This window comes from Nesoenas mayeri (genome assembly GCF_963082525.1).
Source record: "Nesoenas mayeri genome assembly, chromosome: 4".
Lineage (NCBI taxonomy): Eukaryota > Metazoa > Chordata > Aves > Columbiformes > Columbidae > Nesoenas > Nesoenas mayeri.
Window position 1 is genome coordinate 21,137,884 of NC_137540.1, and position 19,486 is coordinate 21,157,369.

The window sequence follows — 19,486 nt, forward strand, 5'->3', positions numbered from 1 at the left end:
ACAGAAACCAACAGGTTGCCTCTTTTCAAAGATGCAGGGAGCCAAGTTGGGCATCACAAAGTGAATCTGACAGCAGAAAGACACAAAGAGAAGAGAGTAATTTGGATGACGGCCACAGTGGATTTCAAAGCTTCCCTGCCACACAACTCTTCTTCTGGGGAATTTAACATTTGTAGTGCAACTTCCACTGGGCGTCCATAATGAGAGTATATTTTCAAGTACATTCAAATCCATCCTTAATCATGCCAAATGTTCTTTGCTAGCTGTCACTGAGACATGCCCATTAAGCCTCCCCAAAGTTTATCTCCTCTGCTGATACTAATGGATGTATGTAATTATCACAGTCCCCTTTGCATCAACAGACAATTCCAAGTGCAACTTTGGGAATCTTAAAAATCTGACATCTTCAGGAATTTCAGGACGGTAGATAATCGAAAGTGATCCATGGAACATTTTAATATTTAAATAGCTAGCGATGCACCAGAAGTTTTTAATTAAATTATAACTCAAGCTTGAAAAGCAAAAGTGCATGTGTTGTGGGAGTTTAAATAATTCAAACTCTGAATATCCAGAGTTTTTGTAAATTCAAAGACAAATGCCATTTGCACGCTTTTAGAATATCAGAATTAACACATGAAAATAAGGAAACCTACTGTACTTAGCGGAACTTTTGCACTTTCAGGAAATGGAACCTAAAGTTGTTTTTCAAATTTATTATTTTTTTTTTAGAAATAACTACAGATTTTAAAGTAACTTCAACTTTCGAATTATGCCAAATTATGACTAAGCCTCTGCAGATACAACGTGTCTGTTTTGGCCTTGCCTGGGGAGTCACTTTTATTTTTTCTCTTCACTTTATATGCTTTGAAAGAAACTTTTTAAAGCTTTTATGATACAGCTGTGACTTGTGTTAATTTTTCAGCAATCACATTATCTTGCCTAATTTCTCCTGAGACCTCACAATGTTCTCTGTTACCATGCTCTTTCAGAAATAATACCACAAGATCCTGAAGCACTTCTACCAGAGGCTCTAAAGGTGACTCACTACCTTCCCATAGCAGTGCCATTAACAAACATCACCACTATCAGTTTAATAATACAGAACATTTTAGAGGTATTCAAGATTAATATCAAAACGTCATCACCAATGCTACCACAGGACCTTTTCACACACTAACTGCCAAAGCTGCTGGATTGATCTCACGGCTGTCACTTTGCCTCACTGCCTTCCCAGTTTGGTTGCAAACCTCTCAACGGGGAAGTCCTGGATGCAGGTACCGCAGGCACCACCACAGCCAACAGACATCAGCAACCACATGGTAGGGCACGAACTAAAAATTTGGCACACGGAATGCACACAAAGCTAAGCAGGCTGAAGACCAGCAGTTACCTTCCAGCACTCATAAGCTTCCCGCTGATGAAAAATAACAGATTTACGGAAAACCACGTGAGGGAATGCTAAACACCCCAGTGAAAACACTCAACTTTAAAATTTCACACTTGCCAGATGTTAAAGAGAGAACACAACTCAGAATATACAGTCAAACTTCTGGAAGGGCATTCAGTGGAGCCCCTTCAGCCACCTCCTTACATGCCACTGGGCAGGAATAAACACCACATTGATGAGAAAGGCAAGAAAGCTGTGGGATGACATTTAGTGTGCAGACATTGAATGGGAAAACCAAATAAATCTGATCTGAGCAGGCTTGGGACTCTCTAATTATCAGAAGCAAACAACAAAGTTCTTCACCTCTAAAGTGAGCATTTTCTAAGGAAGTTTAAAACCCCCAGATTCTCCCCTAAATTAAGGTCACATTGGGGAAAAAGAAAGGCCACTGAATATCAACTATTTATTTATGCTACTTCCACATAGACTTACACTGAAGGTAACATGATGTTGAAAAAGAAAAGTGATGGTTAGTTATGCCACAGTACAACTTATAGTGGAGGTATTTATTACGAAAACTACAACCTTGTGTCTCTACAAGGTATAATTAATGAATAATAAAACACACGACAATAATAACTTTATACACATATTTAACATGGACCAACATACAAGAGAAAGGAAAAACATTTTAAAAAAGGAAACTGTAAGCAGTATTTCCTAAAAATTTTCAATTGGCTGATATCTTCTTTAAGTATTCACCTCTATCTAGTCTGGAATTATTCTGACTCAACAACCATAAATACCGGTATGGCTTCTCACTGCACATAGTATTTTTTTAAAATGACATAAGCAAACCCTGAAGAACTAAATTGTGGCTTCAGGAAATCATACAAACAACCCAGTGTCATGCTAAATTCATACTGTAAAAACAGACAAAATATATCTTCTAACACAGAATTCCATACAGTTTGATCAAGGTTGAAGAAGATCTATAATTTCAGAGATTGATTCAGCCTATGACCAATGATTCAAGGTAACCTAAATTCCTGTACAACTTTAGAGGGGAGAAATATAACCCTACAGGTATCTGTAAAAGCTCAACTAGGTTTTTCACAGGGAAGCTCATGTCAGCTGATTAATTTTGACTGAAAAACAATCCATTTGTTACTTATTCATGCCCTGCAGAGTTGTTTCAGGACAAGGATGGTTTGAAAGCCTTTTAATTCTTAACCCAGTTCTATAACTTTTCAGGGTTAAAATAGGACTTAAAAATTGTGAAGATTTGTAGTGAAATAACAATAAATCTCACAAATACAATAAAGATAACACATGATAAAGAACACAGAGCCAGCCAGCGAATGTAGTTGTCCTGTGGTGTTGGCACTTTGACTGGAAGTCTAACAGAGGTTGAAAAGCCATAAGCCATGGAGATTGAAATTATTAAATAAAAGAATCTCATAGGTAATTCAGAGCCTGGACAGAGATACTAAGCTTCATTTGTCTGCAAACACAGCAAAAGCAAACACAATCATTTTTGCGTTCTATGATCTGTACTAAGGATGCCAAACTCCAGGTACCTACTCATGTGGCACTTGGTAGTTAAAATGACAAAGTCCAGTATTTTGAAGTACATACCAGTACAAGTGTGGACATGGGATGGACAAGTACCAGAGAAACAAGCAGTTGAGAAAATGTCTGCACGGATACTTCTGTGAAAAGATGAACTTACAGCCTGGGGTAGAAATGTGAAAGACTGACATCCAAAACAGATGCATCAGACTGGCACACTGAAGGAAAAGAGCAAGAAGGGGAATACTCTTCAGATGCATAGTTCCTAGTGGAAGAGACTTCCTCATATTAAAAATATCATTAAAAAAAATATCTTGGAAGAGGCGTAAGGAAGCTGAAATGTCAGAAGAATAATCATTATGTGAAACATAAAAGCATTTAAAATATTACTTTACATGGGGAAATGCTGCAGGATATTATCATGTTGCACAGAATGCACACACAATTTTTTAAAGGATAAATCTCAAGATACAAAAGCCTTACAACCTGCATTCCTGCTGAGACTCTTGCAGAATCACTTCTGCAAGGAGGGCTCTGGTGTCTCTGGTCCTATTTTAGGGATCACATTAGGCACAATGAACTGTAAAGATTTTTGTGCAGATTTAAATGCCAGCCTCAAAGACCAGGGAATTCCTGATGGTTAACACGGAGGATACACATGAATGAAATGTGCATGGTGAATCTTTCCTTTAAACCATGGTTTAGTGGAAAGAAGAGAGGAAAAAAAGCAAAAATTTGTAGTAGGTGATATTTTATAAATTACCTGCATGATGAAAGATGTTGATAAACTCACAGAAAAGTTAGACAATACAAGAACATAAAAAGTGTCCATCAGGCAACTACCTCCTAGTGATGATGTCCTGGCAATATCCAAAGGTTTTTGGAAAGGCATCAGCTCAAATTTCCTTCAAAATACAGTTGCAGGCTCAAACTTCCCTCTTGCCCGGGATCTTATTTTTAACAACAAAGGAATGTAATTACACATGAATTAACAGTAGTGTCCCCATTTCAGTTTAGTTCTTCTACCAGATTGGTTACATCCACAGCATATTACCTCCAGACTACTCTGTGTCCTGCCTTAACCTCTTTGTCTAAATACCAGCCTCCCAAAGCAAATGCGCCAACTCCTCATACACTTAATTCACTTAACACCGCCTGTGTGAAGAAACATGATCTGCTATTCCAGGAAAGCAGGTAAATAATGCTCATCTGTTATAAGATCATATAATGAAAATAGCAGAAGATATATTATAAAACAACAATTCACTTATTGTTCCTCTGTAACAGTCATACCATATACCCAGAGAAATCTGTCAGTAAAATGCAGTTAGACTGTTTCCACCTGCCTAGTCAAATAGTGGATATACAAGATAAAAAATGCAATAAACAATGTATTTCATTAATGTACATTATTAATTGAACTAAATAGGGCAAGGAGCTCCCTCCCATCTCCATGTATATAGAATGGAGTAATTTGTGACACTGGTAATACCACATATATTTTTAAAATTATTTAGATCTTAAATATAATCTTTTAAAAAATCCATTAAGCAAAAAACAAAACAAAATGGGAAATTGTTAAAAAGGCACTTTTTCTGTTTCTATCATATGCACCAGAGTATCTCCTGGTATTTACACCATTATGCAAAATAGAATTTTTCCTTATTCTATCAACTCCTTGGGACCGATTTAATCTTTAACAGAATTTACAATGGTTTTGCTGCACTTCTGCTCCTCTTGTTTATTATGTACTGGAATGTACTTCAAAATACCTGGAGAAAACACTTGGGCTTTACTATTTCAAAAAAGAAACACAAGTCACTTTTCCTTGTGTTGAAACACACAAGGAAATAAACTGAAATTCTGCTGGATTATCACTATATCTAAATGCAGCAGTTACATTGTTCACTTTGTCTTTTTAGGTAATATTCCTAACTCATTCTTATGTAATATTATTTCTATTTATAGCAACAGACCTTTGGAATGAACTCTGCAATGTAAAATTTTCTTTTGAAAAGCTTAGAGTCAGGCTAGATATTTGCAACAGTTCAGTAACTTCTCAATACCCCTTCTTACATAGTGATGGCAGACCAAGAAAGAAGACTGCATGGAATATTGAGAACTGCTTCAGTGAAGCCTGGAAGACATGAAAGGGGGAACAATGGGAAAAGAAAGTGAACCCTAAATGACAAGGACTGTGAAAATCAGTAGAAAGAATCAGATTCTGGAATTGAGATTATGTGTCTTGTAGAAGTGACGTAAATAAGATGCAAAATCCTTCACAGATTTCTATAACATAGCTACCCTTCATATATCCAAGGTCTGCACCACAATTCAAATGCACAGACCCCTTTCCAAAGCAGAACTCATATCACTTCAGCCAGACCCTGTCCGGATAATTTTTTAGAGACTATACCTGCATCAAGGCATGCATTACCACCTGCTCTAAGGTCCCACACTTTATACTGGTTCACCCACCTTTCTATACTTTCTAGGACATCAACAAATGTCAAATCTGTCCTTACAGGGTGTGCAATCTAAGATGGCTTTTTCTGAAGACAGGATGGAAAAAAAAAACAACAACTCCAAAACATTTTTGCAAGCTGGTAAAACAAAATATCTTTTATACAAGCATTGTGTTTTCTTTCCTTAGCTAACCAAAGTCCTGTAAAAGCTTACTCCATCAGTCAGTTTACTCTCAAGAGATAGCTCCTGACACATATATGCCTTCAAAGCAAGCTTTATAAAAACCACATGAGGCCACTTTGAAAATTAACTTTCACATTTTGGGGTAATTTACAATTGTTGCTTTAAAACATTACAAACAGGTGCAGCAGGGCAAAAATGTAAAGGGAGCCTGTAGCAGCAGTACAGGTTTTCTTCATATTTGGTATTTCTGTGGAGACTAGGCTCTGCTCCCTGTTCTAGTCAAGCGTCAGGAAGGAGCAAATCGTGGTCTGAACGCTGTTTATCTGCCATCTCAGTTTTCCGCAGCAAGCTTCCAGAAGCGCTCCTCTCCCTGGGTACCACTCCTCCTCCCTACAGCTCCCGGAGAGTTTGAAGAGAAAGTAGGACTACTTCTATGTGGATTTAAGTTACAAGAACAAAAGGATTTGACACTGTTCCCTTTTTCTACTAGTATCTTTAACTATTGTTTTCCCCACACACTATAAACAAACACGAGGTTTAGGTGAATAGTATCTTCTGCTCCCCAGCAACTGCCACCTACCTTTCCTTCTCAACTTCTTATTCTTTAAAAATAAATACATTGCTAAGCTTTCTAGTCTCAGTTTCACTGACAACTTGTATTGCAACACAGCATCCTCTTACAATTGTGTTTATAAGCACACCTCCCAGAAGCTGATAGGGTTCCTCTGGAACATTATGGGCAATGATGCAGAAGGCACTTAAAATCCTTTACTTGTAGGACCTCAAGACTTTTATGTGTTAGATTCAGCAAGGATTTCTGTTCAACTGGCTTCACTTTATAGATTTGGGAAGACCTACTTAGAATCATAACATTAATTTTAGCTTTAGTTAAGGTCTGCTTAATGTGAAGTGCCCACTTTACACTGGCAGACAAATTACCAATGGGGCAACTAGAGAATGCATGAATGATAATGTACAGACAAGCTTTTTATTATTTATTCATAGAAAACAGTAGGTTTTGGTGTGCTGCTTTGAAAAATGTTCAAACTAGTAGAATATAATGAAAGCACAGTGAAAATTCTATTTCATTAACATTTAATCATAAATCGCTCTTTAATATAAAACATAAAATAAAAGTCTGTCATAAGCACTCAGGTGCAGAGAATCAAGAAAGTCTGCAAAAGGGGAAGAGAGATATTGCAGTGGTTTTCACTGTTCTTGTTATGTGTCACTTCAGAAGAAAAAAAGAATAAGCAAAGAAAAAACAATCTTCAGCCAAATCTCACAACTGGTCATGAAGAAACTGCTTAGACATTTCTTGAAACTATATTTTACTAGCTAAAAGTATTACCAGCACCCATAGACAAGGAAAGAACTATTTTAGCAAAATCACAACAGCTCAGAAGCAGCAATCTTCACCAGAACACTGCTACCCAGGAATAAAATAATCAGAACTTCAAGCTGACAGAGCAAATTCAAAAATCTTTTCCATGAAATATCTATTACCATATTTCTTGTATAACAAGTATTCTCAAGTTTTCCTTAGAAGTATACAAAAGTGGGAGCACAAACAACAAGCCCTTGCACACTCCAGATCTTCAAGGCTTATGGAACATTAGATCTTTATCAAATACTATAGATTATGTCTCTCTTCGAGACCTCTTGTCAGAGAGTTCTTATTCTTTATAAATACAAATGCAATATTATACTATCCACATCGATTTGAGTAACATTATATTGTCAATGAGCAAAACATATCTGTAGACAGAGAAGATGCAGGGCACTATGTTTTTTTAGGTTTGGACAACCTGCACATTTCTGACAAACAGAACAATTCTCCTTATTGAAGACCAGCAGTAACTGCTATCTGCAAACCTCAGTGCCTTTCTGATAACATCATATCTTGCCCCTCCTTTAACAGTTCTTTGTCTACCTAACAAACGGCAGCCACCACCTGAGCAGAGGCTGTACCTGCAGCCCCTTACACATTTCACTGTCAGCAGCTAGAAAAGCAGGTTTGACTCCTGTCAACGGCAGTCTTGCCACACACTGAGAAATTGTTCGAGAAACAGTAGAAAATAAGCAGCGATTACACTATTGCAACTTTTTTCTCCCAGCCATCATTAAAAATTCCGACAAGTCAGCCAAGCAACCAAAACGCTCTATAGGTTTTGCCATAAAGCAAACAAAACCCCCCAAACAAAACAAATCTAAAAGCACCTTCTCATCTGCTTCGCTTATATCCCAGGGGCTGCTCCAACAGCGAGTTCTGCAGCCTGCTCAGGAAACGAGCATTTAGGCAACACAGGTTTTCCCAGAGGCGAGATTTTTTTAAAGGAAGAGAAACCCCTTGGAGAATGCTTCCTTTGAGCAGCCTCCTCTGTTTCACACTGATGTGGATCAAGTGTAAAGCTGGGTTGATCACAGCTGAGTTAGGATGGCTGAAGAAATGCAATCCTCCAAGCAGGCAGGTTCCAGGCTTATTTATTTATTTTTTTTTTTCTTCCCCAGTCAAGCTCTTTGCTACCAGATAACCTTACCAGGCAACCTTCCACTGAGTTTTCTGCTGAGCAGTATGACGGTGCATGGCAAGGGATTGACACTGTGAGCGTGAAATGATAAATTGGAAGTAATTGCTGAAACAGTCATTCATGAATTGTGGACCATTATTATTCTAATGCATCTGGAATACTAGGGTGAGCGACTTGTGATGCACAAAGTAATATTACTTTGTTGAGGTGCATGTTGTGCAACAGTTCAGTAATGAGTGAGCAGTGGCCTACAAACTAAATACAAAAGTTCCCATTTAATTTGGAGCAAATTCATGCCACCTCCAGATGAAGGACTGTATCTCTTGGTGTCAGTCCTTTTTTTGCTTTTTGTTTTCCCTTGATTACTGCACATTATTTTTGGATATCCACCTTCAAAAAAGGTTTATATTTCTATCTGGGCAGGTTGGTTTGCCTTAGTTCTACCTAACCATTTTTGATCTGTAACTTCTCCTTAGCATTTCCTCTCTTCCGTATCCTCTGAATGTATATAATCAAGTGCAATAACTTTAGAAACAAAGACTTTATGCTTAGAGGAATGTGAGCTATTTCTGTTGATTATTCGTTTCCAGAAACTGCTTCGAACACTTTTAAGGAATCATCCTATTTCTTGTTGAAGCTATTTATAAAAACCGAACCCTTACATAAATTTGTCATTGAGTCACACAGACCTTAAGAGTCTCTATTTTCTTTCTTTCAGTCTTCATCAGAACTCCTAAATCACATCTGTTCTCAGTTAAGCCTCAGCTCAATTCTGATTTTGAACTTAGGATAATTCAGAGCACTTATTTTGTGTGTTTACTGCTCAATTCATGCTACTTAGCCCTACCATTTGGTGCAGCCAAGAAAAAATCCCCAACTCCACCAGCTGGCTGACATAGCAATTTCTTGTAACATCTTTCCAAAATAACATATCATTTATATATAGATGAAAGTCCCCTTGAAATTCTGCAATCACTTTATCCAGCAAACTACCATCATCTTCAGACTTATGATATTGCAGTACAGATTGCTGATACTTCATCTATCACTAAAAGTTACTTTATTCCTACATCTGCTGCTAGGCTATTTGTTTCCCAGAAATTTCACACTAAGGCTTCCAATTAATTGATAGCTTCCAGATTTTGGACTTTTCAGGACCAGAGGATTCAAGGGTTTTGCTTGTCCACTTTTGATAGAGACTTAATTAATTTAGACAAGATAAGAATGTCACACACAGCAACCCTTTGTGATCCTAATTAATAATGAGGTTCTTAGGTGTTTAACTCACAGCACATGAGCAATTCAATAGCCTTCAGTGGTTATGTTCATTCAATGGTTATGTCCATTTTCCACATGGTTTGGTTAAATCCAGGCTACAGAGGTACTGATGCTGGTGGCAACTGTCATGTTTATCATGCTCATCTTCCTATTAGACTTTAATGAAGTTTTTTGACCATATAAGTAACAAACTTCACTCAGAGTTGATAAATTACAGGAAATGCTAATTTTGAATCGTGCAATTATAGTTCGATACAGGACTGATTCACTGTTCTACGCAGCAGCAGCAATGACAGATACTCTTAACCTTGTCGAGGGTGCTCCTATCTCCGCTTTTGTTTGCCTACATTTTAACCATGCTTTCCACTTTAAAGTCAGCTTTAGGGTGACAAAATTCAGAAAGTTCCAGCTGAACCCAGAATTAGACTAGATGCTAGAATCAGCAGCAGTTCTTGGGAATGAACTGTAAATCCCACTGATGTTCCCCCCTTAGTGCATTCTGAATGCCTGAGAACAACAAATACTTGCAAATATGTAAGGATTGGGCTTTGCGTGTTTTGGTTTGGTGTCCAAGAATAGTGGAGACTTCTGAGAACTTTTGTTCTTAAAATACCGATTTCCTACCATCGCATGGAAGAAAAATTAATTCATACTAATACGTGTCAAAAACATATTACAGAGCCAAGTGTCACAGAAAATCTTATATTGCAATGAGAATCCTTACATTCAGTGAAAGACTTCAATCATATGCCATGAAAACTAAGGCCTTGTGTTTCAATTTGAACAATGAGCATAAAATGAAATATTGAACAGCTGCGCATTCCATGATTACCCTCTATCCAGTGTAACAGGAGTCATGCAGAAATAGTTTGCAATTATCCAATTAAAATCCTTATTATAAAGCATAAGCAAAATGGCTCCAGGAGCCTTACTTTTATTATTTCTTAAATTCTGACTGCTTAGCCCTTAATTTTTTTTTTTAACGTAGAGATTTTTTTATTCCTGTAATTAGAAGCAGACACTATGCAGGGAGAACTTCCTTCATCATCCAAGCAAAGGGCATGTGACAAAAGATCCATATAGTAATCTCAAAGCTCATTTGTATGGGACTGGAATTTCTCACAGTCTGGACTGCCATTTTCCCCACTTTACGTTCACAAACTCCCTTCTCGATATGCAGTAGCGTGTGTTTGTGGTAGTGAGGGACAGATGCTCAATCTCAACAAAGATCAATGTGGCTCCAGGGAGTACTGCAGCATCTTTTCTCTGATATTAGATTTCACTATCCTAAGGCTGTTCCTGTGTGGCAGCTTACCAGTCTGTCTTTAAGATAGCTCTTTATCTTGTTTTTTGAAATAAGAATGTATATTTAAAAGACATACCTGTCCAATAATAAGGGGGACTACAACAGTCATAAACAGCTGTGAGAATATAGATGTAAAAGGCACAGAGGAGGATGATCCAAGCTACAAAATAAAAATATACCATTAATATTGAATTTTCTTAGTATCTGCAAATGTTATACGTAGATTCCACACATTAATAAACATCTTATTTTATGCATAAAAACTTAAAAGTATGCACACACATGTTTAATTGTTAAGTCTCAATAAAGCATTTGATATTGCACAATAACAAAACTAGATCTCTTGTTGATTAGTTTATAACCTAAGGAAATAGTTTCATCAATATTCATTTAACTAAAAACCTGCTACATGTATATGCAAAGTAAATCATACAAGCATTTAAGGATTTATAGGATGATAGCCTAAAAGACAGTGACTTCCTAACTAAGCAGTCAACTCAACTAACGTTACTGTTTATACAAATATCAAGCAACAAAAATTGGTGAAGTTATTTCAATAAATAAATAATAAAATAGTGAAGACATTCACATCTATAATAAACTATTCTTTCATTTAAGACAACTAAACAGTGACAGGCTTAGTTTTCAATTAGGTGATCTCTTAATTATGACTGTAAATGCTATAAGTATTATTTTTCAAAGACATAGGTAGAAAAGGTGAATCAAACACAGTGGGATCTTTCAACCTACTTCAGAATGCTCAGAAAAATAATCACTATTTTTACATTCTGATTTGTTTTGTTTTATGCTATGGCATTGAAAAGTTTCATTTAATGTAATTTAGCATATCTTAAACAGCAATACAAATTAATGCATTAAGAATATGGATAGTATTAAGAAATATAGAGAAATATATATATTGCATTAAGAAATATTCAGTAAGAAGACAGAAATAGCTTTGTCAGAGTTTCCGCAGACAACCATTTGCTTCATGATGAGGGTAAATGACATAACACTGAGGATTTCACAGATCTACATTATTTTATATTTTGCACTTCACTTTAAAGATCCTCAAAACGATGACAGAATTCAGAACCTTTTCAGCTCCATTTAAACGACACCAATTTCCTAAAACATTCTCACACATGTCATTCTCATGAATTACACCCAGACTGCATTATACTTTTGACACTTCCTTTCAAAACTACCTGCAGGCACGACAGACAAGGTGATCATACAACCTCATCACTTCCTAAAACTCTGCCTAGAAAAATCAACATATGGCCAAAAAAATGGGTTTGGCATAAAACCAAATTCTTCAGAAATTCAAAGAACAGAAAGATCAGAAATTTCACATACAAAATTATTTATTCAGAAAAATACAACTGCAGCCTTTACCAACAGAAAATAACAGATGAGAAAACACTGGTTACACCACTTTTTTGCAGTGGTTTATGTGTAGATGCACTGCTTTTTGTAAACGCCATTTATATATGCACTGCTTCAGAAAATGGTGTACGTACTGGTGAGGCTGTCTGCATGCATGCTGAGCTTTGGTGCGTGCAGGTGGCATCAGAACTGTGAAACAGCACGAAATTGAATTAACTCCTGACACCAGGAATTCTGGGGACTTTGAGTGCTGCTTGGTCAGAACAGAGTTTGAGTGAGACCAAACCAAGTCTAGGCTTTTTTTAAATGTACTCCACCACTTGCTTTCACATGCCTCTTTCTGAGTACACTCTGATTAGGGAGCCTTGGGCAGAACATATGGGATATGGCTGTTTCCTATGCGTTACCTTAACTGGCAACATCAGGTAAGGCTCAGTTTAGCCATTTAATAAATCAGAGCACCTCATCCATTTTGTATACAACCCCCGCACCTTCAATTTTAACAATGTGGGCAAAGGAGACACTTGGAGGGGAGCTGAAGATGATGTCATCACTGCAACTTTTGATCTGCAAGTAGGTGGCAAGTGAGGGGAAAATTAAGATCACCCCCATGAGTACCTGAATGTCAGGCAGTGCAGCTACTCCATTTCCAAGGGACACAGAGCCCTCTGCACGATTCCTTGCAGAAAGTGGAGCATCCAAACTCCATCACACCACTCACAGTCTCCTTGTTGCTTTAATTCTTATAAGGAGCTTCTTGAAATTTTAAAAGGTTTAGTTTTTCAAACTGTATTTGGACTTATTTTTTGCTATGTGCTGAGGAGTTAAAAGCATTACTTACTATGAATTCAGGGAAGCTTTTTCAAGTGAAAGTGAAGATTTTTAAACTTTAAAATCTGCCTGGGTCACAGAGGAATGAATCTACCCAGGCAATCTGCATGCCAGGACCCTCTGCATAGCTTCACGAAGCTATGACACTCTGGCAGTGGCTCTTGTGCATTTTTATAAAAGCATTGATTGGACTTCTCTCACTACTTCAAAGTTTTATGCTCACTGGATGTATAATCAATTCCTAAGTCAGGAATGAAAAACTGTTTGACAATATAACACAATGCCAAAAAAAAGCAGCCAGTCAAACAGCAATAGTTCTGCCAGCTTTTTAAGCATCACTTCCAAATGTTGGGTCTTCAAGCTGTTGTTGATTCTTAAGCACTTGGTAAACATACAGATATGCTTTGGTTTGGGTGGGTTCTTGGTTTGGGGTTTTTCTGTGTTTGTTTGTTGGTTTTGTGGAGGTTTGGGGGGAGGGGGTGGTGTTTGGTTTTGATTTTTGTGCCTGTGTTTTGTTGGTTTGGTTTAGATTTTTTTTACACAATTAGAAATTGAATTATAAGTACTGTGTTGGAATGCTAGGCCAGTTCACCTAGGACAAGTAAAATTATTTTATTCAAAGAAACAATCTTCTGTATCAGGTTATGGTTCTTCACCTTATCAACTTCACACCTCCCATTCAGGCTCATCTCACTGCCATCTGGGACTACCAAAAGGCTACCACAGACATTTCAGGTAACCATCTCACCCTGACTACATTTTAAACGAAGCAGAAATCCACAGATCACTCCAAAATGTCGAAATGGAAAAATAAATAAGCGATTCATTAACCCCCTGCTTTTTGCCCAGAGGAAGTGAGGTCTTTACCTACATCTGGTTTGTAGGGAAAAAAACTCTCCTTGTAGACAAAGTCAAGTTTTTCTGCTTTTGACTCCTCTACTGCATGATCCTATGGTCACGCTATTTTTGATCCTATTTCAGTTGTGTAATTGAGACTCATATTCTTCTGTCAGTCTCCAGCACCTTCATTTCTTTCTATAGAATAGTGTGGAGCCAGGTTTCCTCTTAGGGCCTTAAGAGGCCCTGAGACTCTGCTGCCCCACACTTGGACACAGAGATTCGGAGCAGGTTGTTTGCTGGGCTCTGCCCCCGCTTCACACACTGCTGTGGTATTAGGCCTCCCCATCCCACCTATGTTACTGATATTTCTTCTTCAAACAGACTTCTGAACTTTGTTTCCCTTCCATATTTTATGACAGTAACTTCAGTGGACCTGTTTTCATCCAAATCTACCTGTTAGACAAGTCTAGAAACTCTTCTATTATCTTAATCTCAAATTTATTCCCGGAGAAAGACAAGGAAGATGAAGGCTGAAGAGAAGGCAGGATCTTCTTAATCACACAGAAGAAAAAGACTTTTAATCTCAGTCTCTTGACATCAGACGCAGCCAATGGATGCATAACTCCACCAGGACTGCCTCAACATTCATAGTTTGCAAACTCATCAGGCTCACAAACATTAAGTGTCCCATGGACTCTCACACATTGCCTGGGCTCTAGACTTCCTTTAAACTTGGTTCTGTTCATCATTTTAAGAAAGAGAAGCGGGAATTGAGGAATACAGGAAAAAAACAGTTTGATGTAACATCTATCAAACTTTCTTACACATTTACAAATGCAAATATTGTGTGAATGAATAAATATGATTTTTCTCAGGTTCTAGTTGGATCAAGCCAAGTTCTGTGTTCCATTTGCTGTCATGAAAAAATTAAATAAACAAACCCCAAGACCTAGATGATGTACACTGCACCAAAATTAGCATTATGCTAGGGTGCCTGATTATATTTCACTGCCCTCCTTGTTACAATAATCTCCATGACCATTTATTAATAAGACAGGCCTGTTTGAATAGACAAATCACAAAAAGACCCTGAAAATTCTTTCTTAGGGAAAGGTACTTTTCTCTTAAATAAACCAATTGATTTCTGATGATCAACTCAGATAAGCAGGAATTGCACCTTCTGCAAGTGTTAGCTGGATACGGCTGTAATAGAAGGCAAATCTTTCCAAACAATTCTGTCACTGTATAGTACTTCAAACCTGACCTGCAGCATTCTTGCTAATTTAGCCCTAGACCTTTCTTCTCAAGAGACTGCCTGTTTTTAAAAACTCTTGACAAATTATTTAGTGGATTTCTTATGAGTTTGTGGTAGAAACATTGGCTTATCCTTAATTGACAGGATATTTTAACTGGCTATGGTAAAAACGACAACAACAACAACAACCTAACAAACAAGAGAAACCTTCCTTGCATAAAACCAAGACAATCCCTTTCCTGGTCTAGACTGCTTCCACAAGCCAGATGCTCCATTCTCATCTTTCTGTTCAACTGGGTAGTTATCACTGCTGGTGTTCCTATGTCCACAACTGCCACTGACTCAGGAGAAACACACCTCCTACCAGTCACACCAAATTATAATCCAGTGTCACATGTATTGCACATACTGAGTCCACTTTGGAGGCAGTTGTCCTTTGAGGCCTTACTCTTCCAGTGTGCTCCTGCAATTAGCAAGTTGCCTCAGGATGTGTCTTCATGCTCTTCATATACCATCAGACAACTTGAGCCTTGCCACTTGTTGAGCACAGCTGAGGAAGCAAGGCAGGGGTGAAAACAACGCACAACCAAAGTGGGGTGGATCACTGGCTGCTCTGTCATGGGAGAAGTTTAATGTGAGCTTTTCTTTTCCACCTTCAGGTCAGGCTACCCTGATAGCAATCTTTTTAAATTTTGTCTTCAATGCTGCATCATCTCTGCTTTCCTGCTTCTGGTTACTCTCATCCAGTCCACATTCAGCTGCCTTAAGGGCTGGTCTGGACAGCTGGACCAGCCAATGCACTAATCCCTTTATGTTCTGTTGTGGATGACAGCCCCATTACAGAAAGGAAATGGAAGATGATGCACTTTTAGAAAAGATCTAGATGGGATCCAGTTCAGTAATGAAGGAAAACAAACAAGTGCAGCCAGTTGAACAAAGCTCTCCATTGCTTTGGACTTCCCAGAACCTCTACCCCACCCCAGTCAATGCAGTAAGCTGCATTGTAGCAGAAGAGTATGCACACCACCCGCAGCAACCTGGGTACTTGGCAAAGGGAAAGTAAGAAGGAGAAGCTGTGTAAAAGATCCCAGAGATTGACCAAGAACGGTCAGTACTGAAATTGTCCACCTCTAATAGGCACTAGCAGCAGGAGAGGGAAGCAAAGGGGAGGCGTATCACTGGGAATGGAGCTTCTATACTAAGAGAAGAAAGTTTTTGGCACTCAAAAGCCAATAGGTTTCTATTTCCTAGCACTAGCAGAATCAGAAGTATCAGAAAGAATGTATTAATATTTAAATTTTAAAATAAGGCTTTTAATTCTGCCTATCAAAACCTGCAAGCTGTCTCTTGCCTTAGAGAAAAAGGCTAAAGGTAAAGGTACGACAGAGATCATACTCAATGGTTTCTCAATTGTGTATTTTAACAAAGAAATCTTTCATTGTTACTCATAAAAATTAAAGGCAGATGTAAGTCTCTGGTTCTGCAAAAGGAAATGAATGTCCTGATCTTATGGTATATTTTGAAAATTCTTGCATTTTCTATATACTTCTATGGCCATGGGAACTGATTTGGCACAAATACAAAAAGAACGTTAGCTCTCTAGATATACCCTCCAGGTGTGCCTTTTTTTTTTTTTTTTTTTTTTTTTTCTTAAGAGGTTAAAAAACCCCACAAGGTTTCATAACCAGAATTGTGGAAAAACGAAGCTTACAACTTGTCAACTCACTCCCTACCCCCTGGCTTCAGCAAGGAGGCTGTATATTTTGAGGTTCCCTTATTAAAGTGATTGCAGATGCATAATCTCATTCTGGGCTCCCCTATGACACATTAAAATCCAAGCCAATCCAAACATACCTGTTGATTTTAAAGCCTTTTATAGAGCTGTAAAAATAACCATAGATATTCTCAATCTGAGATTTACCAGAGCTACTCTTCCATTTTACCATGGAACAATGATCTTGAGGGCTAATGAAAATAAATGAGATGAAGTGTACAACCCAAAGGCATCTAAATGGGAGTTTGATGGTTGAAGCTCCCTTGAGGAGCCGAGATTTAAGGATTAGCATCCAAAAATTCTGCTGCAAACAAAGGGGTGACTAACCGTAAAGAAATAGATTAGTAAACACATGACAATTAAGAATCATGAATACTATGTATCCTTGAAAAGACAGCTGAGAAAAAAATCAATAAAGGTAAGGGATACTTGTAGACATTATAGGAGGCCCGGATAAGCCCTCGTGAAGAACACTGTGTAACTGGGCATGATTCTTATTACCTGGGCTGGAGAAGAAGATAAGCTGGAACAGGCGCACAAAACACCTCAGAATGAAGAATGTGTTTTATGAGTAAAGATTAGAAATGCATGGTCTGTTCATCCAAGCTGACTGAAGTCTGGGAAAGGGGATAAGATTGTACACAACATGTATGATAATATTGGCAACAAAGACAAATGGGTAAAACACCTGTCACAAACACTGGAAATGAGAAGTTCCCTGCTTAACAGAGACACACATTTCGGTATTGCTAGGGTGGGGGGTGAGCAAAAATCTTTAATTATAAATTGGAGCATGTTCAGTTTTGAGGTGAATTGCACAGCATGGAAAACAAGAGGGCTGGGTGAGCTGGGACAGGATCCTCCTGGTATCCTGCTTCAGTGTATGGCTGGCTTCTGCTGTGTAGAAGAAGCATGTGTACCTAAAAGGCTCCTCTAGCATTGCATAGATTAAAATTTCAAGATTAAAACCAATTAAAAAAAAGAAAGTCCTCCATAGAAAAGTTATGGTTTTTAGAATCTTCTACCTAGACAAATTTACAATATTTTGTGTGTGAAGGAGGAACCCTGTTATTCTCTGGTGGTTGTATGCAATTTATGTAACAAAGCCATAAAAGGTGAATTTGAAAAAAGGAAGAAAATTATTAAACAAATATTTAATGGCAGTAATTAAAAAGCTCTTGCTAATTGTAGTTGATTTAGATCAGATCAGAGAACTTTGTCTTCCCAATGATTACAGAAAAAGGAAACGGTGAGGTAAATAACCAGGTAAAAATAATGATGCACTCTACATCTTTCACATGAATGAGTTGAGCTGTTAACAGCTAGTGCACTGTGCTGCTTCGCCCCACCCCCAGCACTGTAATCAGCCTTTTGTCACATACTAGTGAAATCCATTAGCTGCAACTTCCCCATCAACTTCCAAGCCTTTCCAGCTCCTCAAATATTTGCATATTTAACGATTCGTTTGACTGGTATCAACTCTCATTTACCAAATGCTTGAGAGGAAAACCAAGACATAGTGTGCAGGGTTTAAAAAAAAAAAAGTAATGACAGCTCCTTCAAATAAAAAGATTTAACTGAAAAACAGGATTTGAGAAGACTTAGCAAAAATTTGAGCTGAGAAGTATCAACAACTTTTAAAACAATGTTTTAATGTAAGGATTGTGGATATAGAGGAAAGCTTCAGTATTTCAATCAGGTTCTAGCTTCATTCACAGCCTTATTCACCAGTAATTTTATTTCAGTTTTCTCTGTGATAATTGCACAGAATTTCTTTTACTTGTCTACTCCTGAATTTTTTCAGCACTCCTACTTTCTAGTACTTATGGCATCACCACTACAGTGCCACCATAAAAATATCTACTATAAAATTCAGAAAATCGAGAGAGTACCAGAAAAGAAAACATCACTGAATAAATCAAGAAAAGATGCAAGCTGATAAAGCCTTGGAAAGATTCCATTTTGACACAAATGCCACTGTAATTTTCTTTGGTAAAACAGCAAACATGGGAGCAATGCGTGACAGTTACATGGAGTTTTTTGCCAAGTGTATTTTTTAAAAATACACATGAATTTTGTATTGGTTTTTTAACATTCCATGTTAACTGGTTTGCAGGCATGCTTGCGAAGAATGTGAAGTACATAAAAACATAAACCACTTATCTCTAACATTTTCTTTGATGGCTTTCAATAAAGATACTTAGATTTACACACCTTGACTTTTGTTACTTTGATAGCTAACTGGCTGTGCTTCCAACAACTAAAGAGACTATTTCTGTCAGGCAACAAGCTGTGAGGGTAACCCCAAGAAGGTGGGAGAGCTGGGATACTGTGCCATAAAAACCACTGCATCACATTTGGTTCCAACAAGCATGCAGATGACTGTCTTCTTGTCTTTTGATAAAAAATACAATCAACAAAATTATAAGCTTGTGTGGCTTGGTATATTACCAGTCCACATGCTCAATATACTTTAAGGACGGAGAGGGCAACTCCGTCCCAGTGAGGCTGGGAAGGAACAGAACCATGTTCACACAAGAAAGATTACTCTGCATCCTCTGCCATGGTAGAGGCATGGATGCATATAGATACATATACAATATCTACACTCACTCTGCTTCCAGGGCAATTCAAGAGACGTGACCTCACTGAGGCACCAAGTTGGCCTCCAGTT

General features: G+C 37.8%; 1 protein-coding gene across 1 annotated transcript in view; it reads right to left on the bottom strand.

Moving 5' to 3' along the window:
• SLC10A7 (solute carrier family 10 member 7) overlaps positions 1–19,486 on the bottom strand; it is a 146,606-nt gene that overhangs the window by 24,590 nt on the left and 102,530 nt on the right. Inside the window, exon 7 of the mRNA XM_080344320.1 lies at positions 10,800–10,883. Within this exon, the coding sequence (XP_080200446.1) occupies positions 10,800–10,883 (84 nt within the window). The remainder of the gene's footprint in view (positions 1–10,799; positions 10,884–19,486) is intronic.